The 18,717-nt window shown below is 49.7% G+C and overlaps 1 protein-coding gene across 9 annotated transcripts in view; it reads right to left on the reverse strand.

Annotated features, from left to right (window-relative positions):
* Positions 1-18,717, reverse strand: part of ACACA (acetyl-CoA carboxylase alpha) — a 116,434-nt gene that overhangs the window by 10,528 nt on the left and 87,189 nt on the right. For all 9 annotated transcript variants that reach the window (XM_071816822.1, XM_071816821.1, XM_071816824.1 and 6 more), the window contains 7 exons: positions 13,586-13,729; positions 12,772-12,892; positions 10,567-10,663; positions 8,251-8,347; positions 7,497-7,632; positions 2,248-2,425; positions 1,428-1,540 (listed from right to left, as the gene is read on the reverse strand). In XM_071816822.1, coding sequence (XP_071672923.1) covers positions 1,428-1,540; positions 2,248-2,425; positions 7,497-7,632; positions 8,251-8,347; positions 10,567-10,663; positions 12,772-12,892; positions 13,586-13,729 — 886 coding nt within the window. The remainder of the gene's footprint in view (positions 1-1,427; positions 1,541-2,247; positions 2,426-7,496; positions 7,633-8,250; positions 8,348-10,566; positions 10,664-12,771; positions 12,893-13,585; positions 13,730-18,717) is intronic.

An 18,717-nucleotide genomic window follows, 5' to 3' on the forward strand; every position in this document is an offset into this window, starting at 1 on the left:
CAGAGCCGGTGTTTTTTACGGTGGGGTGAAGGTAAGCGCTCTCAGAACGGCGCTCCTGCCGTAATGCCATTTATCTGCACGGCCCCGAGCTGGCGGCTCCGCGTGTTTGCCTTCTCTAACCACACATCTGATTTCTGCTCCCCCCGGGACTCGCACCGGGGAGGCAGCTCCCCTGCGTGGGACACGGGGGAGCAGACACCCAGCAGAAGAACCTCCCTGCTGCAACTGCAAACGTTAAACTGGTCTTCAAGCCCGGCAGAGCGAGGCAGACAGGACAGCACATCCATCCACCGGGTGTCTGCGTCTGCTCCTCACGCAGCAACGCACCGTGAGCATGGGCGAGATCTGAACCCGGCTAAACCGCTCCTTGTGCTGCTCTGCAAAACTCAAACCCCTCCTAACCTGCTTCTTGCTCAGGAAGCCGTGGGCACAGTGAGAGAAAACAAAGAGAGCATCAAAACATTGTCATTAAAAAGGCGAGAAAATGCCTTTGATGCTACCAAAGACATCACTGAGAACGCAGCGTTCAGCACACCCTTCACAATTATTATTCTCTTCCCAAGGCATATCAGAGTGGTTGCTTTGTATCTAAATTGTTGCACTGCCATAAATTAAAATAAAGCCAAATAATAAAATGTAACTGCAGCAATAGCCACGATTTATCAGTCATTTGCAGAACACTTTTCCTCCTGAAGGATCCCAAAAGGCTTTATAAATTCAAGCCATACCCACACAGTGCGCTTCCTCCGCGACTGAAATGTAGTCAATTTTGGAGGTAAAAAGAGGCTTTGTAAGATTATACTCTTATAGTAAGGGCTAGTAAAGAACTATTTCAAGAGTCTATTCCCCGAGAGAGTACATATCTGATATTAAGTGCATTTTGCTGAACGCTCTGTATTTGGGTTGCTGGGTGTGTACCGGGCGCTGGGATCATTTGGAGCGCAGTAATAACACAACACGGGCAGCGACGTGCGGCCCCCGCACCGCAGACCTCGCCGAGGAGGGGAGGAATATCTGTATTTCCTTCAAACTGAAGAGCAGACAGGCGTCATTACCCAAAACCACCTCACACACAGTGATCGTCGAGCAGCCCAAAATGTCTTTGACCAAATTCTGAGTTGGCCCACGAGCTTTTAGCGAGCTGTGCGGTTGCTGAGATGGAAACCAGACTGAAGTGTCTGTACTAAGTGTCCGTTCTAAGACCCAGTCAATAAAACCAAAGAAATAGGTTCCAAAAGTCACTGCATTACGCACACCCTAGGTAGGCTAAACGCACTTGAGTATCACCTCTCCTATGTACAGACACGCAGCTTCTCTCATCTGGTTTTCCTCTCGTTAAAAACAGTAAATACAAATTCCCAGGAATGTGATGAAATGCCCCAGTGCCCTCTTGGAGCCCCCAAAGACGCTGACCCCAGCACACGTACCCAGGCGCTCCGCCAGCCGCGTGTACACCGGGTCCACTCGCCTCATCGTCTTCACCAGGTCCTTCCTGCGGAACTTGATCTCTACCGTCCCCTCTGGCTCCAGGATTCCTCCTCTGCTCAGCCACGGGAAAAGAGAAAAGAAAGGCACGTTCAGGTCATCGGACAAGGGGAAACACAAAATGGAATGGTTCAATGTCATCTAGAAAGTATGTAAAAAAAACAAGAAGAAGAGAAAGGGAGGAGGGAGACAAAACAAAGAGAACAAGAAAGAATCTTAGCTCTTATTTATTTATCCCACTTCATGAACGCACACCAGGCTTCACAGAAGCGCGTCTGTCCAACAGGATCTAGTGCAGCCGGGACAAGCGACGCGCTCGGCAGTCGCTTTAAAGCTGCGACCTGAAAGCTCTGTCAAAAGGCAGGTAAGCTGTGCTAAACAACCAATTAACCAGCCACTTTCATTAGAGATCTGCCCACTGCCCGGGTCAAAGACAGAGGAGCACGTGGTTTGGATCCTGGGTTGGTAAGTAAAACCACTTCAGTCTTATGGTGAAAGAAAATCCTAGAGCATCAACATCTCGCTGTGCTTTGAATGTCGGTGAGGAACCTCCAGAGAGGATGCTCACACTGGCTGCAGAACTTATCCACGCAAGTCCGAGTCCGGACACAACCCAAATTACCCTGTGATTGCTACCCAGAAGCTCCTCCAAGACGGATCACACCGGGAAGGGTCAGCAGCCGCCTTCGGTGACAAACTGAACCGATTGCTCCTCACCCGGCCGGGGAACGATGGTTGTGAGGGAGGAGAACGCGGCCGTACCTGCTCTCGCGGTCCGCGTACATCTCCATGTGCCGAGGGTTGATGGTGGGGTCGATCACGGCCCAGGATCCCCCTCTGAGCTCCGCCTGCGGTGGGATGTAGATCAGCACAGGCTGCCGATATTCCCGCAGACCGTCCACGATGTAGGCACCGAACTTCAGCACCTGGTCGTACATGTCTGCGGAAAAAGGACACGGCGGTTGAAGTCTCAGCACATCAACGCTCCAGCCCTGCCGCCCATGGCCAAACTGGGGGACAAGGACAGTTATTCAGCTCTTCTAACCACGTCCTGCGAGCTCTGCACCAGAGGGGCTGAGACAGGGGATGTTCCCACGTCGGTCCCATAGCTCCTGGAGCCTCCGCTTGCAGCTCGGGGCTGGTGTTTCTGGTCTAAACCCCAGCACAGCTCCCCCATTTCCAACCTGCTCCCCCGGACCTGCATCACGGTTCATTAACACACCTGGCGCACCTAACGCAGCGGAGCTTTTGTGTATCTTCATAAAAATGAGTGTGTGGGAAGGGTTCGGATGTGAAACAGCGTTCTTCTCGTCTTGCATTAAAATTTGTTTTAGGTATTTTGTTCGAAATTAATAAGAACAGCTCCACTGTGTAAAGACAGTACACACCGGCCCCAAAGGTGATTTGAATAAAAGAGGAAAAAGGAAGGCGAAAGAATTTACCTGAGATGATATAGTTTATAATGGATATAGTTTATAATGGAAACAGGCACCCTTGAATATATATATTTTGTTACATATAATTATATATAGAAGTATCAAATCAGATACACAAGAAATGAAAAATACTTATTAGGATCATCTAGTCCAGCTCTTTGTTCACACAAGACTGTGTCCTACGTTTCCTTCTCAGTGCTTTTCAAAGCTTTTGTTTTGAAATCCCAGACAATAAATCTACCGCTTCTTTAGGGCCATTTCCGCAGCCAAATAGATGGAATTTTTCTCAGTATTCAGCCAAATTTCCCCTCCTTCCCCATCCCCATTAATTTCCTATTACTGCTCCCTGTATCACCCTACGAGATCTCCCCACTCCTCCGGGCGTGCTCTAAAGAGCCGTGTGCTTCTCCGGGGCTGGGTTGGGGTTTGCTCACACACACCATCACTATCCATTTCTCACGTCTCCCAGGACAGTATTTTCAACCCCCGTCATCATTTCTGTTCTTTGCTGAGTGCCTCCCCGTTTCCCTGAGTTTCTCTGGTCACTGAAATACCAGCATAGAACACAGACACACGTGCTGCCCTTCACCAACAGTCTCAAAACACTGAGACGCTTTCGTTCAGCTAAAATCCTTGAAAAACCACCATTTCTGCGGAAGAAGGAGACTCCAGCCAAGGTCCCCTTGTCATTTAACCCCCCCTTTAACGTCGAGCGTTAACATGGACATAGTTAAGCACTGAACTCTTTGGGAAATGCACACACCAATGTATACAGAGCAAGGGAGAGAGGTGTACATGAAGGGTGCGTGTGTGTGTGTATATATATACATATATACACACACAGATATATATATATTTGCACCATGTGATGTCTCCAGTTCACTTGCAAGGTGACTGTCCAAGTACCAAAGAGAAAGAGCTCCACGTTCCTTACGAAATGTCGAATGCTGATGGATGGAGAGAAGAACAATTTATTTCCTCTAATTGCGACTAAACAGCAATTCTGGCAGAGACAGCGGAGACTGAGGACCAAAAACTCCAACCTCCTCCTTTGTCCTGGGCAAAGACAAAGACCTCAAAAGGGGTGACAAATTTATTCCTAATTATACAATTATTTTATTATGTAGTGCTAGTAATAAACCACTTGAAGTACTTTCAGCTAATTCCAGTGTTAAGAAAATAATTGCTTGATTCAAATTATTTTGACTGAATTAATTCTTTACTAGACATTTTATACTAGTGCTACAGAATAAAATAATTGCGTAATTAGCAATACATTTTTCACCCTGCCAAGGGTGTATATTTTACTCAGGTTAAGTGTAGGAAGAAATAAAAGCGCTACTTGTTTGAACAAGACAGGGAGAGGGAGAACAGAGGAACGGAGCGAACCGCGGTGCTTCCTGTGCCATGAACTTCACCGCCCTGCGGTTCCGCCCACACTTAGAGCCTTTGGGGTCCTGCGATACCGCAGCTCATCCTCCTGGTACGACCCCGCAATTTACGGTTTTATGTGAGGATTTACGTCAACTGCAGCTTCCCGTGCAGGCTCAGGACTTCCATGGAGGTTGGAACCTGCTGCTGCACCCTCGGGTGACCGATACACCTCAATACTTGCACATCTGGCCGCGAACTCTGCTGCGGGGATCGCCCCTTCTCCTACCACAGCTGCTTCCACTAACGGAGACCGAGTTTCGCTCAAGCGAGGGAGAGACCCCGAACCCGACTGTCACCAACGCGGGGTCCCCGTTCTTCTGTGGGGTTTTTCCTCCCGCCGTCTCACCTGTTCCATTTACCATTTCAGCAAAGTGGGGGCTCTTAAAGAATGTGTGTTTATAAGAGGTAAAATATAAGTAGAGTTGACGAAAAACACTGCAAAGATGGCCCAGGACACCTGCCTGCAGTCCCCACACCCACCCAGCACAACACAACCTCCCCATTCACGGTAACATCCCATCTGAGTGTGAAAGCGTGAAACATTTGCCACACCGTGACTGTTGCCTCTTATTTGCCGTTCTGCTGCGTTCTCCACTCTCACAACGGCAAACAGGGCAGCAAACGGCACCGCTGAGGCGGGAACGCTGCCGGGTGCCCGTGCTGCCCACCGCTCTGGATGGAGCCGCCCGGGCAGGCTGCACAAACCGCTCTTGCTGCAACAACACCCTCTTCCAAACAAAACCCATCCACCTCCAGCATCGCCCGTGCAGCAAAGAGCACCACACACATCCGAAGAGCGGGCTGCTTGCACAACGGCTCTTGCAAAGACGTTGCTCACGTTGAGACTGGGAAAATTAAATATTATAGTTCCAGGCCAAATTTAATTCCTGTATTAATTTAAACCTCAGCATAAGAAGCCACTTTGCAGACAGAAATGCTGCACGAGTGCTTCGGAAGAGCAGCGGTGTTGGTTACTCAGCAGGGCAGGCGGTGTTTGCAGCACCGGCTACACACAGCTGTAAAACCCGCTGGAGGCTGCTCTCATTACACCGTGTGTGTAAATATTGGCACGGCGATGCACCCCAGCGCATGAGAAAGGCTGCAGCCAGCCCTGTGCGGTTCCACCGTGCCGGGCAGCGTGCCCCGACCCTCCGGAGCTGGATCGGAGCTCAGCGGCTTGGCTGGATCAGCAGCCAGGACCCGGAGCGGCAGAGCGGCTGCGGACGCGAACGTCCCCCGTAAACCCGTTGCGCACCGGCAGCACTGCCATCCAGCACCCAGGTAATCAGAGATTTAAACCAGCCTTTCATTCCGCTAATTTTTTTTCTTTTATTGTTATTTATAACCTGTCCCAGGAAAAAAATAATAAGTAAAACATGAAAAACCAACTGCGAGTGACCCCGTAGCACAAGCGGCGCCGCGGTTTAATGTCGCGGGGATTTGCATGCTATCAAACTATTCATTCCGAGTCCAAGACCCTGGTGCTAATTTCCAGGAAATTTCACGCTTGATGTCTCCCCGTTGTGGGTCACTGCCGGTTCGCCTAAATAAACCACTTCCAAATGGCTCCTCCATCTAAATATTCAAGCCAGTTTTTATAATTTAATTTTGCATTATGCTGAATAGCCTTCCAGCCAGCCAGAGCTCATTGGGGAAAGCACCAATACCATTGTGATACGCCTTTATTTATGATGTTTATTTATTTATTTTACGGCTTGAATCAGACCTCCTAGGCCGCCTAGTAAAGAGGGGGTTTTTTTCCCTCTCTTTTTTTCCCCCCTCCGCTAATGTCAATTTTCAGCATAGCAAGAGCTGTCTCTAATCTTTTCCTACTCATTACACACAATTTTGGAGTCATTTTACCCACAGTGCAGCCGGCTCCTGGCAGTGTGTTTGTGTGCACTGAGGGGTGGCATAATTGTTTATTTTCCCTCCCTGCATAATCCGCAGCCAACACTGAAACCCAAACTGCAAACAAGTCCCCGGGGAGCACGGAGGGGGTCAGGACAGGCCCAGGGCTCCTGGGCAGAGCCCGACACGAGGTTTCCAGCACACAAGATGCAGGAAAACGCAGTGACCGAGGTGCAAAGCGCACCGTCTCCATCCTTCCCTGCTGCTCCTGCTGCCGCCTGGGGATACACTATAGAAATATCTGCATCCTCACGGTGCCTTTTCCTCCTTGGGCTTCCGATCCCAACTCCAAAGCTAAACCCAGTTTCTGAGGAACCAAGCAAAGGCCACAGGCAACGCCAACAGATCTTGCAACCAATAAGGCAAAATAATATTTAACAAATGTTTGGTAAAGTTCCATCTACAACTTCCCCATTAGGTTTTGTGGTAGGGAAAGCAAGTCATGGAGGGCATGCACACGGAGCAGAATCCGTCCTGAAAGGTATCAGGTATTTTCCAGAGGAAAGAATTTTGCCCTCTTCTTCCACCTCTCACCTTCGCATCTGCAAACTCAACAGCGTTGCTTTCTGCCCCGCTAACGAGACAGCAGAGCCAGGCAGCACCCACCCCCCCGCTGCTCCTCCGAGCAGGAGCTTTCACCCTCTTAGTGCACCTCGAACTTCTCTTCTGTGCTCGGGAAGTGCCCCATGCAGGTACGGGGCCGTAATCTTTTCCTTGGTTTACAGTATCAATCTCACATTCTTGGCACTTCACAAAATTTCAAGTAGCAATCTGTGGTGCAAAATTAACTGCTGGTATATTAAGTGAGCAGTTTTGTACCTGTTCATAACAGCACCACCAGAAGAGCCAACTGGGAGATGGTCCTTGATAGGACAATATTACAGCAGGCAAAACCACCAGTGAGATGATGTTTCCACTTGACAGAATATGCCTACACATTCGTAATATGCAATAATGTTGGCTTATCCAGCCCCAAATTTAAGCTGCGGCAGATGGATATGAAGCTGTCCTGGCAGAAGAGGTTTCTTGAGAGGAGTGTGGAACTGGCCCAGGTTGGCAGCAACCAGGGTTAACATCCAACTACCTCTTCTCACTGTGGATTATCTGGCCAGTTCCCATAACGGTGTGCGAGGGTTCACACAGACACACAACCGCATTGCCCGTTTTGAACAGAACTCGCTACCAGATCTGCTCCCTGCAGCACGGGAAGGGATCCGGACAGCCCGTTACCTTTCATCCCACCAGAGAAGCCTCTCCAGTTGGCGAAGACCATGAGCGGCAGCCCCTCTCTGTTGAAGTCATTGATGGCCTGCGCGGTCTTGAAGGCAGAGTCAGGGAACCACACCTGGCCAGCCTGCTGGATTATCTGTTGGGAAGAAAACGGACCCGTAAGCCTTGAAACACATTAACGTAAGAGCATGAAAATGGAGAAATGGATGCAACGAGAGCTGTGCCCTGGAATTAACAACAAGGAACGAAGTGCGTTAAATGCTTAGGAGCTGTTTTCCCATAGAAAAATCAGGACAATTCTTTTGTCACCAACATCAACAGGAATGTTCCCACTGATTTAACTAAGAGGAGGAATAGAGATGGGATGGAAAGGCTGGTACTACAACTGCTCTAAGACGTGAAGGACAAGAAGAGAGAGGAAAGGATGTGCAAAGGAGAAAACCCCAGAGGCGGTGCAGGGCCAGAGCTCTGAAATCAGATGGGAGAAAAGCAAAATGTCAGAGCAGAAGGATCACAAAATACTGTGGTCACAGCAAGAGAACAGGGAAATCACTTTTGCTTGCAGAGAAGCAGGACCGCTGGGGAACGTCCCCTGTCCGAGCGGCCAATAGGACCGGTCTCTCGCTCTCCCAGAAACTGCACCCGCACCTCACCGAGGAACCGCTACACGTTTTGTCCCCCAGTTTGGGAAAAAGGAATCCCATCAAAACACAGAGACACTGCAAACAAGCAACCGAGCGCACGCTCAACCCACCTTGGCCTCCGAGTCCAGGTTTGCCGGGTCAGCGGGGATGCTGAGCTCCACCGTCCGCGTTTCTACGGCAACTACTCCGACAGGTATTCCCCCCAGCCTGGTAACACACGAGACAAATCAAAATTCCCTTTTCTGTTGTTACACAACTTGCCATCAAAATACTCAAGAGAGACAAATAACGCAAGCAAATGATGAACAAGTGTTCCGGCCTTTTTGAAGAGCTTAGGCACGTGGCTGGAGAATTTCAAAGCAGAACTGAGAGTTCTCTAAGCAAAACCTAGTCCTAAAAATTAGCACGTATCTCACTGAAAATCAAGCAGAAGAAGCCAAAGCCCAGATGCGGTGCGATAACAGCCGCTCACCCGCCACCCTTCACCTGCTACCGCCCGGATTTTGACAGCAATGACAAGCGGCGGCTCCCAGGCCGGTCCCAGCAGAGCTGGGCTCCGTGCGCAGCCGCCTCGAGCCGCGGGGGCGAGAGCGACGGGGCCCATGTGCACCAGGGGGTTGAAAATATTCCCATTCGCTATGATTAAGAGTCTGCCTAGAAACCCGTAATTGCAGAAGCCGTCTTAAATCGGTAACTTATAACTTCTATATTAGGGCCCATGTGACCTAATAAAGAACATCTTTATCCAAGTATTACAGTTATTTATTGAACTTGAAAACAGCTCAAAACAACTTCTGTTTTCCATTATACTTCATATAAATTTTATCAGGCTAGCACATGAAGATGCTACATCTTGTTTTATAGTGTGTCCCTGGACAAGTTGCCATAGAATAATAAAAGACAATTTACAGCCAACAGCACACATATTCCAAACATACATACAAAAGATGAGTTTTGGCAGCACTTACAGTAACAATCCCAGAAGAATACATTCATATTTGTTTTTTCGAGATGCCACTGCTTCTGAAAGAAGCCGGTTTCATTTGTGTTATATATACCTGCGTGTGGGAGTCCAAAGCAACTCGGAATTTGTCAAAAGGAACTGCGAGTGAAGCCGAGCGTGGGCCTGGACAGAGACTTTCTAGCTTTGCCAGATCTTTGATTTCCCCTCTCCAGTCCCTCAGTACTCTGCTTAACCCAAAAGCTTTCAGATAACTGTAGCACGTTGTGAGATAAAACTTCAGAGCATCACAGAGGGACATTTTGCTGAGGACACCCTCGTATCTGGAAGCCTCTTTTCATGGCTTTTCCACTTGTTAACAAAAAGAAAAAAGGCTGACAATTAACCAAACGCACTGACATCAATGAGGAGCCGGGAGGCTGCTGCAGGCAGGAGCGGGAAGCTCTGTCTGGATAGGAGAGCGGTGACCGGAGGAGCCGGCGCGGACAAAGTATGCGCAGCTGTGCTCGGACAGCTCAAGCACTTGTGGGAACTCGAGGGAGATAAATGTTCCCTCTCCAAATGGCTTTATTCGGAGAGAAAGCAGACAATCCCGTCAGAAACTCACAGTGCCGGTTGTGGGGGCGTGTGTGAAAAAACTAACGAGGGAAGAGGTGAGCGAGGGGGTTTGGAGCGCAGCTCCCATCTGCATTCCGCCAAACGCCAGGATCCCATCTCCAGGCTCCTGCGCCCGCCAGCTCTGAGCTCTGAGCGCTCACGGACCCGCAGCGCCTGCAAACCTGTTCAAGGCAGGGATCTAAATCTCACGGCAATGGGGAACGTTTCAGAGTCCTGCAGAGGTGCCACTGGGCAGCAAGGGAAGGGACGCACGTCTGCACGGTGACAAACAGCCCAGCGCAGGTGTGGCGGGTGCTCGTTTGGAAAATGCTGCAAGTTACTCTGTGCAAACCTCAACCCTGAGCTGCTCTCTGTGCAATTTGCTCCAGTTTTAGCTGAACTTTCCTTGCAAGTCGAATAAGGCTTCAAAATCATAAACTGCGTAATGCACCTTCAACTAAGAGCTGCAAGAAGGCCCCACTGTGCAAGCAGTCCCTAGGAAAGCACACGTTGTCTGCCATAATTTTTAACAATATCTCTCTTTTTGGCTTTTGCGCATGTTGAAGTTGTCACCTCTAAGCAAAACAGGAGAAACGATCAGACCGTGCTTCATCCACGTAGTAATGAAGTATCCTATTCAAGTAATGACTTTTAAACTGAGATTGGACATGGCTCTTAGTGCCATGATCTAGTAAATGGGCTGAAGTTGGACCAAGGGTTGGACTTGATGATCTCTGAGGTCTTTTCCAACCTGGCCAATTCTGTGATTCTGTGATAGACATCAACTTTCAAAGGACGTTCTAGAAAAGCACAAGGCATCATGAAACTTTGATATCTACAGATGTGTGAAATGCCCCTTGGAGCTTACCTTGCTCTGCCAACCACCACTGTCTGTGCCCAGGGCTGCATGATTTCCAGGAACGAGCCATTGTCAAAGAACCCACTGAGCCACTGTCCTTTCTGACCTAAGGGAAGGGAAAATGGAAATATCAGAGTGGGGAGGACGGAAAATAAAAGAAGCAACTGAAACTTGCTTAAAAACACCAACTGGAGAACTCGGCGCTGTCTATTCAATTATTTATTTATTTTTAAATAGATTATAAGACAAGGGAACATTAGACAGGCGAGCATTTGTCTGCCTTCAGCCATCATGTCTTATTTCATTTGCTAGTCTGCATAAAGACGGTCATTTATCAGCAAAAGCATCATTTATTGTTAAACGATGGGGTTCAGATAGCAGAGGGACTTTGTGTGCTTCTAAATAAATAACTCTGGTTTTTTCAAGACGTTACAAACATTTGTCAAAAGGCGCTAAAGTCATTAAAGACGTTTTTCAAAGTGCCTAATTCCATTTTCAAACTTATCGCACATTTTTCTCTCGATTCTGCCCAACCTTTTCTTTAAAGAACGCTGAAGAACCTCAGAAGCTAAATACAACATTTCTATGATATTTTAAGGCCAGACCACACATCCGAGCACGTTTCACCCATTCTTTCAGAGTCCCCGTCCTGGCCCAGCTCACAACCCCAGATCTGTTCTCTTGCCCAACGACGGCAGCGACTTCCTAACACCTGAGAGAAATCAAACTGTTTCCAAAGAGCACATCTCCCAGATAATTGTGTGTTCCAGACAAATAAACTGTTCCTGCCCCTTGCAGACAATGAGTTTCTACCCTATAACGGCTCGATGACCTGATCATGCTAACCATGGACGGTTTGCATTTGCCCTTTCTGAAGCCAGCGCAGTGCCAGATTTGGGGGGTTCTTCCTGCATCACAAACTCCAATATATTGACAATACATCTCCACCCCCACGTGCAACAACGGATTCCCTCACATAAAACCCTCAGGATGACGATTACCCCCAGGGGAGCGGGGTGGCACTTTAGGGTGTATTTATCTACTTTCCACAGGTTTTTCTTAAGCAGGTACAAAAAGCACATGGACCAAGTTGTGCCTGAGCGCTGCGGATGGCCCGCCTGCAGTGCCAGCGTTGAGATACCCAGCCCACCCAGACAAATAGAGAAACCCAACCCTCTGGGGCACCTGCTCTTCCACTGGGGCTGCACCAAGTTCCAACAAAAATAAAAAGAAAAGAAAATTTAAAAAAGAAACCAAAAATCCCCCAAATCCTCCAGCTTTACCCCTTGGCCCCAGCTCCCGAGGAATTCCATCTCAACAAGCCCCTCTGCTTCTGCAAACCCAAGTCCAAAACCAATTAAAAGTGGCGATCCAAGCGAGCTAACCTCTGCTGACTTAAACAGGATGGAGAGTGTTTTATCAAGACCAAACTTGTAATTACTGTGTTCTACATTCCTTGCCTCTGTGGCCCCACTGTAAAATGTGACCATCCATTTCAAAATTATCTCTTTATCGTGAGCCCAAAGCTGATCGTTTAGATTCTGGCCTCGTGTCGGGCGTCAGTTTGAAGAATATCACGGCAATATCTCCTCTAATAAATGGCTTTAACTTTTCACCTAGGAGATATCTGCTTTAACTTATCACAGGGAATCATCTGCTTTCCTTAACGCCTCCACTAAATTAAAATCTGAAGTCACTCGATTGGGAAGCCAGCGGTAGCTGCGCTCGGACAGCTGGATGAATCACTGGAGAGATGATGGAAAAATATTATCCAAAACCAGAAAACTTACTTTATCAAAAATCTCATTTTCGCCCCCCCAAACTCATTAATAACATAATGGGCCCCCCGTTTGCAGCGTGTACGTACACAGCTGTGTGACCCCAAAAGCAGCACGGGGGTTCCATGGTTTGCAGCGTTTCCAATACAATTGTTCTCCAAGGTCTGCAGGAACACCAGGATTCCTTTAGTGTACAGACCCTTCGCACGCGGGCTTTCCTCTGAACCATAAATAAAATCTATCAAAGTAACTAATAATTGTAAGTCTCCTCAAGCACTCAGAATTTACACGCTATTTTTATATATTATATTCAATTGTATAGAAACAGTTACTTTATAAGCTCTGAAGTGTATTTGGATTGCAGACATAAAGCCTTGACAAACAACCTTGAAACAAAACGCATCACTGCGTGTCCTGGCCCCAGAGACGTACGTACTTGGGTTGGGGCGGCCGGCCAGCATCCAGCGAGGGTCGTACGGGGTCTTGGTGGGAACGAACTCGATGGGTCTGTCTATGGGATCCTTGACTCTGAGGATGGGAACAGGGCTGTGCACGCTCTGAGGAAAGAGACAAATATGGAAGGAAGAGATTCCCCTGCACGGCTTTGCGTCAAACACCGACCTGGTCGGGCTCCTCGCACCCACTCTGCACGGCCGGGATCCCGCAGCCTCGGCAGAGCCCGGGCACATTCCCAAGGTGCTATTTGCAGCCTCTCAAAGCCTCCTTTGGCAGCACGTCACACACACACTGTACTTCATTTGCTCTTGAACTTCAGCTGCAGGCAGCGTTAGTGAGGGGCTGCAGTTTAATCTCTGAAAGGTGAGCAGGCCAGCTGCCGCACTCCGTGCGCTCTTTCCTGCAGAAAGGTGACCTGCCTGCTCCTGCTGCCTTCCTGGCTGCAGAGCGGCTCACACACACACATCAACTCCTGCTGATTACCGCCTCGGAGGGGAACTTTTAGAGTCTTTTCGGCAACAGACAATCCACCACTCACACAAAATCCCAGCACGCCAGGGCAGTGATGTGCAAGAACCCAAGGCAGTGCCAGGCGGCCCCGCAAACCAGCGCCTGCAGCACTTTGGAACAACATCTGCTTTGTGTACTTCAATAGCATCCCGCCTAACGCCCTTAATCGTGAGCATTTTTCCAGGGTGTTCCATAAAACACCTGCAGATACAGAGCCCCCCCAAACCCTGTGAGCAAAGCGAAGAGGTAGCGGCACCCCGCGCTCCCGCTGAGCCGGGAATTACCTTGGGCATGTAGGAAAGCCACTGCAGAATCGTGTAAACTCCTTCGAAATCATCACACACCGTGCTGTGCGTCACTCCGTTGTTGTGCATGATCTGGATCCCGCCCAGCTGGTTGTTGGAGGTATAAACTTCCCGTCCAAGCACCTTTTAAAAGAAAAACAGGAAAACCGTAAGAGGCTGGGCCATGACAAGGAGGAGCTGACCAAGGAGACACACAGAAGCCCATCGCTGCAGCAAGTCCTGATCACTTCAACACCAAAGGATGGAGCAAACCACTCACGACAGACCTTCCCAAGCCCTGTGTGCTGGTAAGATCTTATGAACTGTGGTCTACAAGGGGAATGATACAAGTGGGGAAACTGAGGCAGGGGCAGTTATACACCTTGCCCTTCCCCAATGGAGCTGATCCACAACCACATCTCCTGTGTGCTCACCTGAGCTCAGCTCACTGATTCGAAGTTGCTCTAAGATGACTGGTAGGGTGGACTCATTTCAACCTTTAACCGGGGAAGAAACCAACACGGTGCACAAAGGCGGGTACAGCGAAGACAAAGCCCCACCAGCTCCTTCGAGAGACTGGGAAGAATAAACCTCTGCGGGGCTTCCCATCCTGTTTCTCGGCTCCATCTCCAATCTCGGCCCCGGCACCGCGGCTCTCTGCTCATTCTCCTGCTGTCTCTTCCCATTTGCCCTCTCGCTGACTGATACACTGATCTCTCGGTCACTCGGCTTTCTGCTCCGCTGAGTCCATATTACTAATAACACCTCTGCCACGGCCAGTTTACCTCATGAAGGCAGGAGCACATCATTACAAAATAAACTCATAACTTTGACATTCTAGCAAATACACGCCGTTTGTTATTTTTATGGGTTGAGTCTTTCTAACAGACAGAGGGCATTACACACCTGCTTCATTTAGATCTTAAAAAAGCCTCCAACGCACACGACCAACCTGGCGTCCCCCAGCGAACAAGCCCTGCAGCTCATTGGGGAAGGGCTGCCCAGGAGGGGAGCCCAGGGCAGGCCGGTCCTTACTTAGGTCTGGCTTTACCGCCATCCCACAGGGAGCTACGGGACACAACCCATCTCACCCGTGGCAGAGGGCAACTCCACCTTTCCCAGGATTTGCCCTTTTGGGCTGAAAGAAGGGGCTAAAGGGACACGAAAACAGAAAATTTTGGTCTGCTTATAAGCCTACACTGGACCAATTAGTTAATTTCCTGCACAACATCCGCTAATCACGGTCAGGGAGCTGCTGTACCCCACTAACGCATTGCTGAACCGGTACGGCACAACGCATCACTTGCTATCTCCAAATTCAGTTTCCCTTGGAGGAGAAAACGCCCGGTGGTCGAGCACTCCACAAAACCCAGCATTTCACAGGCTCTGGACGACCCTCACAAAACAGGCGCCAGTGGAGCTTTACACAGAAGAAACCCGGCACACAAGTTGTGCAGCTAGGCCGAAAATTCAGCAGTCAATGTAAGCATTACGGGATTGCACAGGGATGTTCCCAGTCTCCCTTCCAAGCTCCACCACCTTCATCTTCCCCTAACAAAACCAGTGCCACAAAAAGGCACGGTAAAAGGACAGCAGCATAGATTTAGGTTCAAGGCAAAGCAAAGCACAAGCCTCCTGATGCCAGGCACAAGCCTCGTTAAATGCTTTCCACAGAGGAAAATAAAAATAAAGAGGATTTAAACTCCCCATCTACAAACTAATGCAAACGTATGTACATGCAAAATGGGCCTCTGCTGCTGCTTATCTAGAGACACTGTAGACAGCTCAGGTTCACCAGCGCTGACAGGCAATGAAAACAGTCTAATATACCGCCTGCTCTGGCCCTTAAATCCCTTTTTGGAGATCAAGATAAATACGTGGTTCCTTCTCCCGAGTGCTCCAGACATTGCGGTGAAGTGGCGGAGCATCGCGAGGGGCTGCGCAAATGAAATCCCTCTGTCGCGCCGGGCGAGCGCAGGATTTACTCCTTGGCGTTTGTCAGCAGAGGCAGCGCCGTCCCGAGCCGCGGTTAAAAGTTGTGCCGGCGCACGCTGGCCGCCTTCCTTTGTACAACACGCGTGTCCGCACGCGTGCGCTTGCGCCTGCGCTGGGAACACGCGAGCTCTACGTCTGGACTTAAGCGCAGTCCGAGCGCACAGCAAGGAGCTGCGGGGACACGGCCAGGCTGGGCGCTGCTCCCGCGCCCTGCACGGGGGCTCTTCCGCCTTCTCGGGAACCACCAGGGATGCTGCCGACGCGTTTCACACACGCGGCTGCAGAGTGGATCTGGAGCCAGAGGTGAAAAGGCACAGGAGGGCCAGCCAGCTCCCAGACAGTGATCACTGGGCTTGAGAAACAAATGAGCGCAATAGCTCATCCATTCGGCTCTGCTAACACCTCATCTCTGACCTCAGAGGACTACATTTTTAAAGGCTGACAAGTAATTCAATCTCCAATTAACAATCTTAAATGGTGCAATGCATATTGCTGTATAAATGTTTCTGCAAGAAAATATCCAAGGGTGAAAGAGAATAGGTCTGCTGGAGGAGTCAGAGACCAGCGCTTCTGCAATTAAAGGACTCGGGTGTTCCTCAGTCAGACACACAGTCAGCGGAGACACGAGTGGATTTAGGAAAGTTGCTAAATCAGTTAGCCAAGTAATGCTAGAAGCAAACTCAGGGCAGAAATGACTGCACAGGATTAAATCCTGAATCTGAGATGACCAGGATCTGTCAAAAGGGTGAATTTTAAACCCGGAGAGTTGGGGTCTGCAGGGCAGTGCACTGAGTGTCATCGAGTGGCGGCTCACGAAGTGACAGGAGCCTTAGCCCAGGGCTTACAGAGGCATCTGTTCAACACACAAACACAGCCATGAAGGGTTAAGTGTGCAAAGCAGGTTGTTGCAAAGGTTACAGCACTCCAGGGACCAGGCACAGACACAGCGACCGGGGTCAGCTGCGCAGAGCAGGGATCAAGAACGGCCCAGTGAGAGGGGGGGAAAGAACAGGTTCCGGGATTTTAAAACTGAGACACACAACACACATTTACCTGAACACCAGCAATATTTGACCTCTGATCTTGTGCTTACTCTGGTGACAAAAACAGACAAAAAGGAGCAGCCACGAACAGCAGAGCACCAGACGTATGCTTCTGGCAGCGGAAAATTCGCTTTACGTTCTTTCCAACCCCGTGAAAGGCAGAAAAACCCAGAAACCACGACGCTGTCCACCTGGAGTTTGAGGCACCACGGGAAGCTGCTGTGGGTCACCAGCCCCACACGCAGACCCCAGATGTGCCCCTTTGGAGGTTTCTCGTGAGGATCCCTGCTGAAGATGAACCTCCCCAGAGCGCCGCAAGCCGCGGATTTCATGGGGTACAAGGACAAAACCCTGTGTCCGTGTCCCCGACACCGAAACGCTCCGAAGGCAACGCCAGGTCTAGAACCGCGCGTGTTAAGCTCAGCCCGCGAGCGCAAGAACACAGACTGTTTTCCAGATAACGCAACGTTCCATGCCACACACGTACAAAACACACGGCCGACACTTCTTCCACTTGGTCCTCCCGAGCCACTCTCCCTACCGCAATGAAAAACCACCTTTCTTTTTCCTTCAGAGCATCTTTTCGGAAGCACAAAGGAGCGCCGGGATTCCAGCAGCCTTTTCAGCCTTTCAGAGACCGTCCTCAACAGGTTTATAGCCACGTCATATGCATATTAATCACTTTCTAGCACTCAGAGCCACGATGACCAGCTGCCTTCTCTGTGCTCCTTTCAGACACCGAGCTGCTCGTTAGTCGAGACATTTGCTGTAAAGCTGGTTTGGCTGCAAACTTGATTGGCTCATATGTTTCATCAAAGATGAAAGATCTGAAAAAATGACAGCAGAGGGCTTGAATGGGAATCATTATGTAACATAAGTGCTGTTATTATTCAGAGCATCTCATGTGTTTATATCAAATATAAGTGCCAGATTTTTATCCGAATAATTTCAATAATTGCAATTCCCATCCCACAATTTCATATTATCTGCCAGAAACCTGAAGCAGAAAAGGCACACGCACACACTATAAATAGCCTATTTTTCATAAACAGGCAGAAATGATCAGAACGAACGTCTCATCAGAAAACGCAATGTAGGAACTTAAAACCTGACTGCTACCCTGTGCAGCCAAGCCTCGGCGGATCCCGCGGCGCCCGCTTCCATCGCTCGGCTCTTCCCGCCCGTAACACGCGGCGATGCCGGCAGCACCGGGCGCGGGTGGGAGCAGATTGAGCCCCAGGTCTGAGCCCCTTTGCAGACCCCTCCTCTCTGCCCGGGGACCGACGGCGCTTCTCGCATTTCTAATCCACGCATGTGTGCGGCTCCCGCACTTTTAATTTACGAGCGTTCGGTGGGGGACCCTTCTGACTTGGGAACATATTGGCTCGGTCTAATGCTTGGAGATTATTAAAGGCAGAGCTATACTCCACTATCAAGTCTACAGATCTTTTATTTAGAAGATATGGTGCTCTAAATGCACAAAGAGCTCCCTGTCACCTTCACATTAAAGCCCCTAGTGCCTGGTAAATGGAATTATATAGCTGTCATCTCCTTTCCCCAAAGTTTTAAGAGTACAATGGGCTCATTTTTTCACACTCCATCCCAGCTTCAGAACTAAGAGACCTACTTTGTATTGATTTAAAGTCTCAGAAATAAATAAACCTGCTTCACCAATGTGATTCACAAGAAATTCATGATACACTATTGCATGATATATTTCAAGCTGTGGCTCCGGCTCTTTTTTCCCTTTGGTGAGTGATGGGGAGGCGGCGGCAGGGGGAGGTGGGGGAGCTGACAGCCTGATGGGTATCGGGGATGGCTCCTGACTGCAAATCCACCTGCAGCTCTCACCGCTGGAGTCCTTCCCTCGCTTCGATTTGGGGAGCTCGGAGAGGGAAGGGGAAAAGCGACTGCCGTTCATGGTGGGGGTGGCGGGGAGGACGCGGCCGGATGGACACGGAACAGCCACGGTGCTGCTGCACCACGGGCACAGCGCGGGCACCACCACCGCACACCCCAGGACACGCTCCTGGGTGGAAACGGGGCTCTTTCCATCCTGCAAGAGCGGATGAGGACTCTTGAAAATGCCTGGAT

The sequence above is a fragment of the Patagioenas fasciata genome, chromosome 19, assembly GCF_037038585.1.
Source record: "Patagioenas fasciata isolate bPatFas1 chromosome 19, bPatFas1.hap1, whole genome shotgun sequence".
Classification (NCBI taxonomy): domain Eukaryota; kingdom Metazoa; phylum Chordata; class Aves; order Columbiformes; family Columbidae; genus Patagioenas; species Patagioenas fasciata.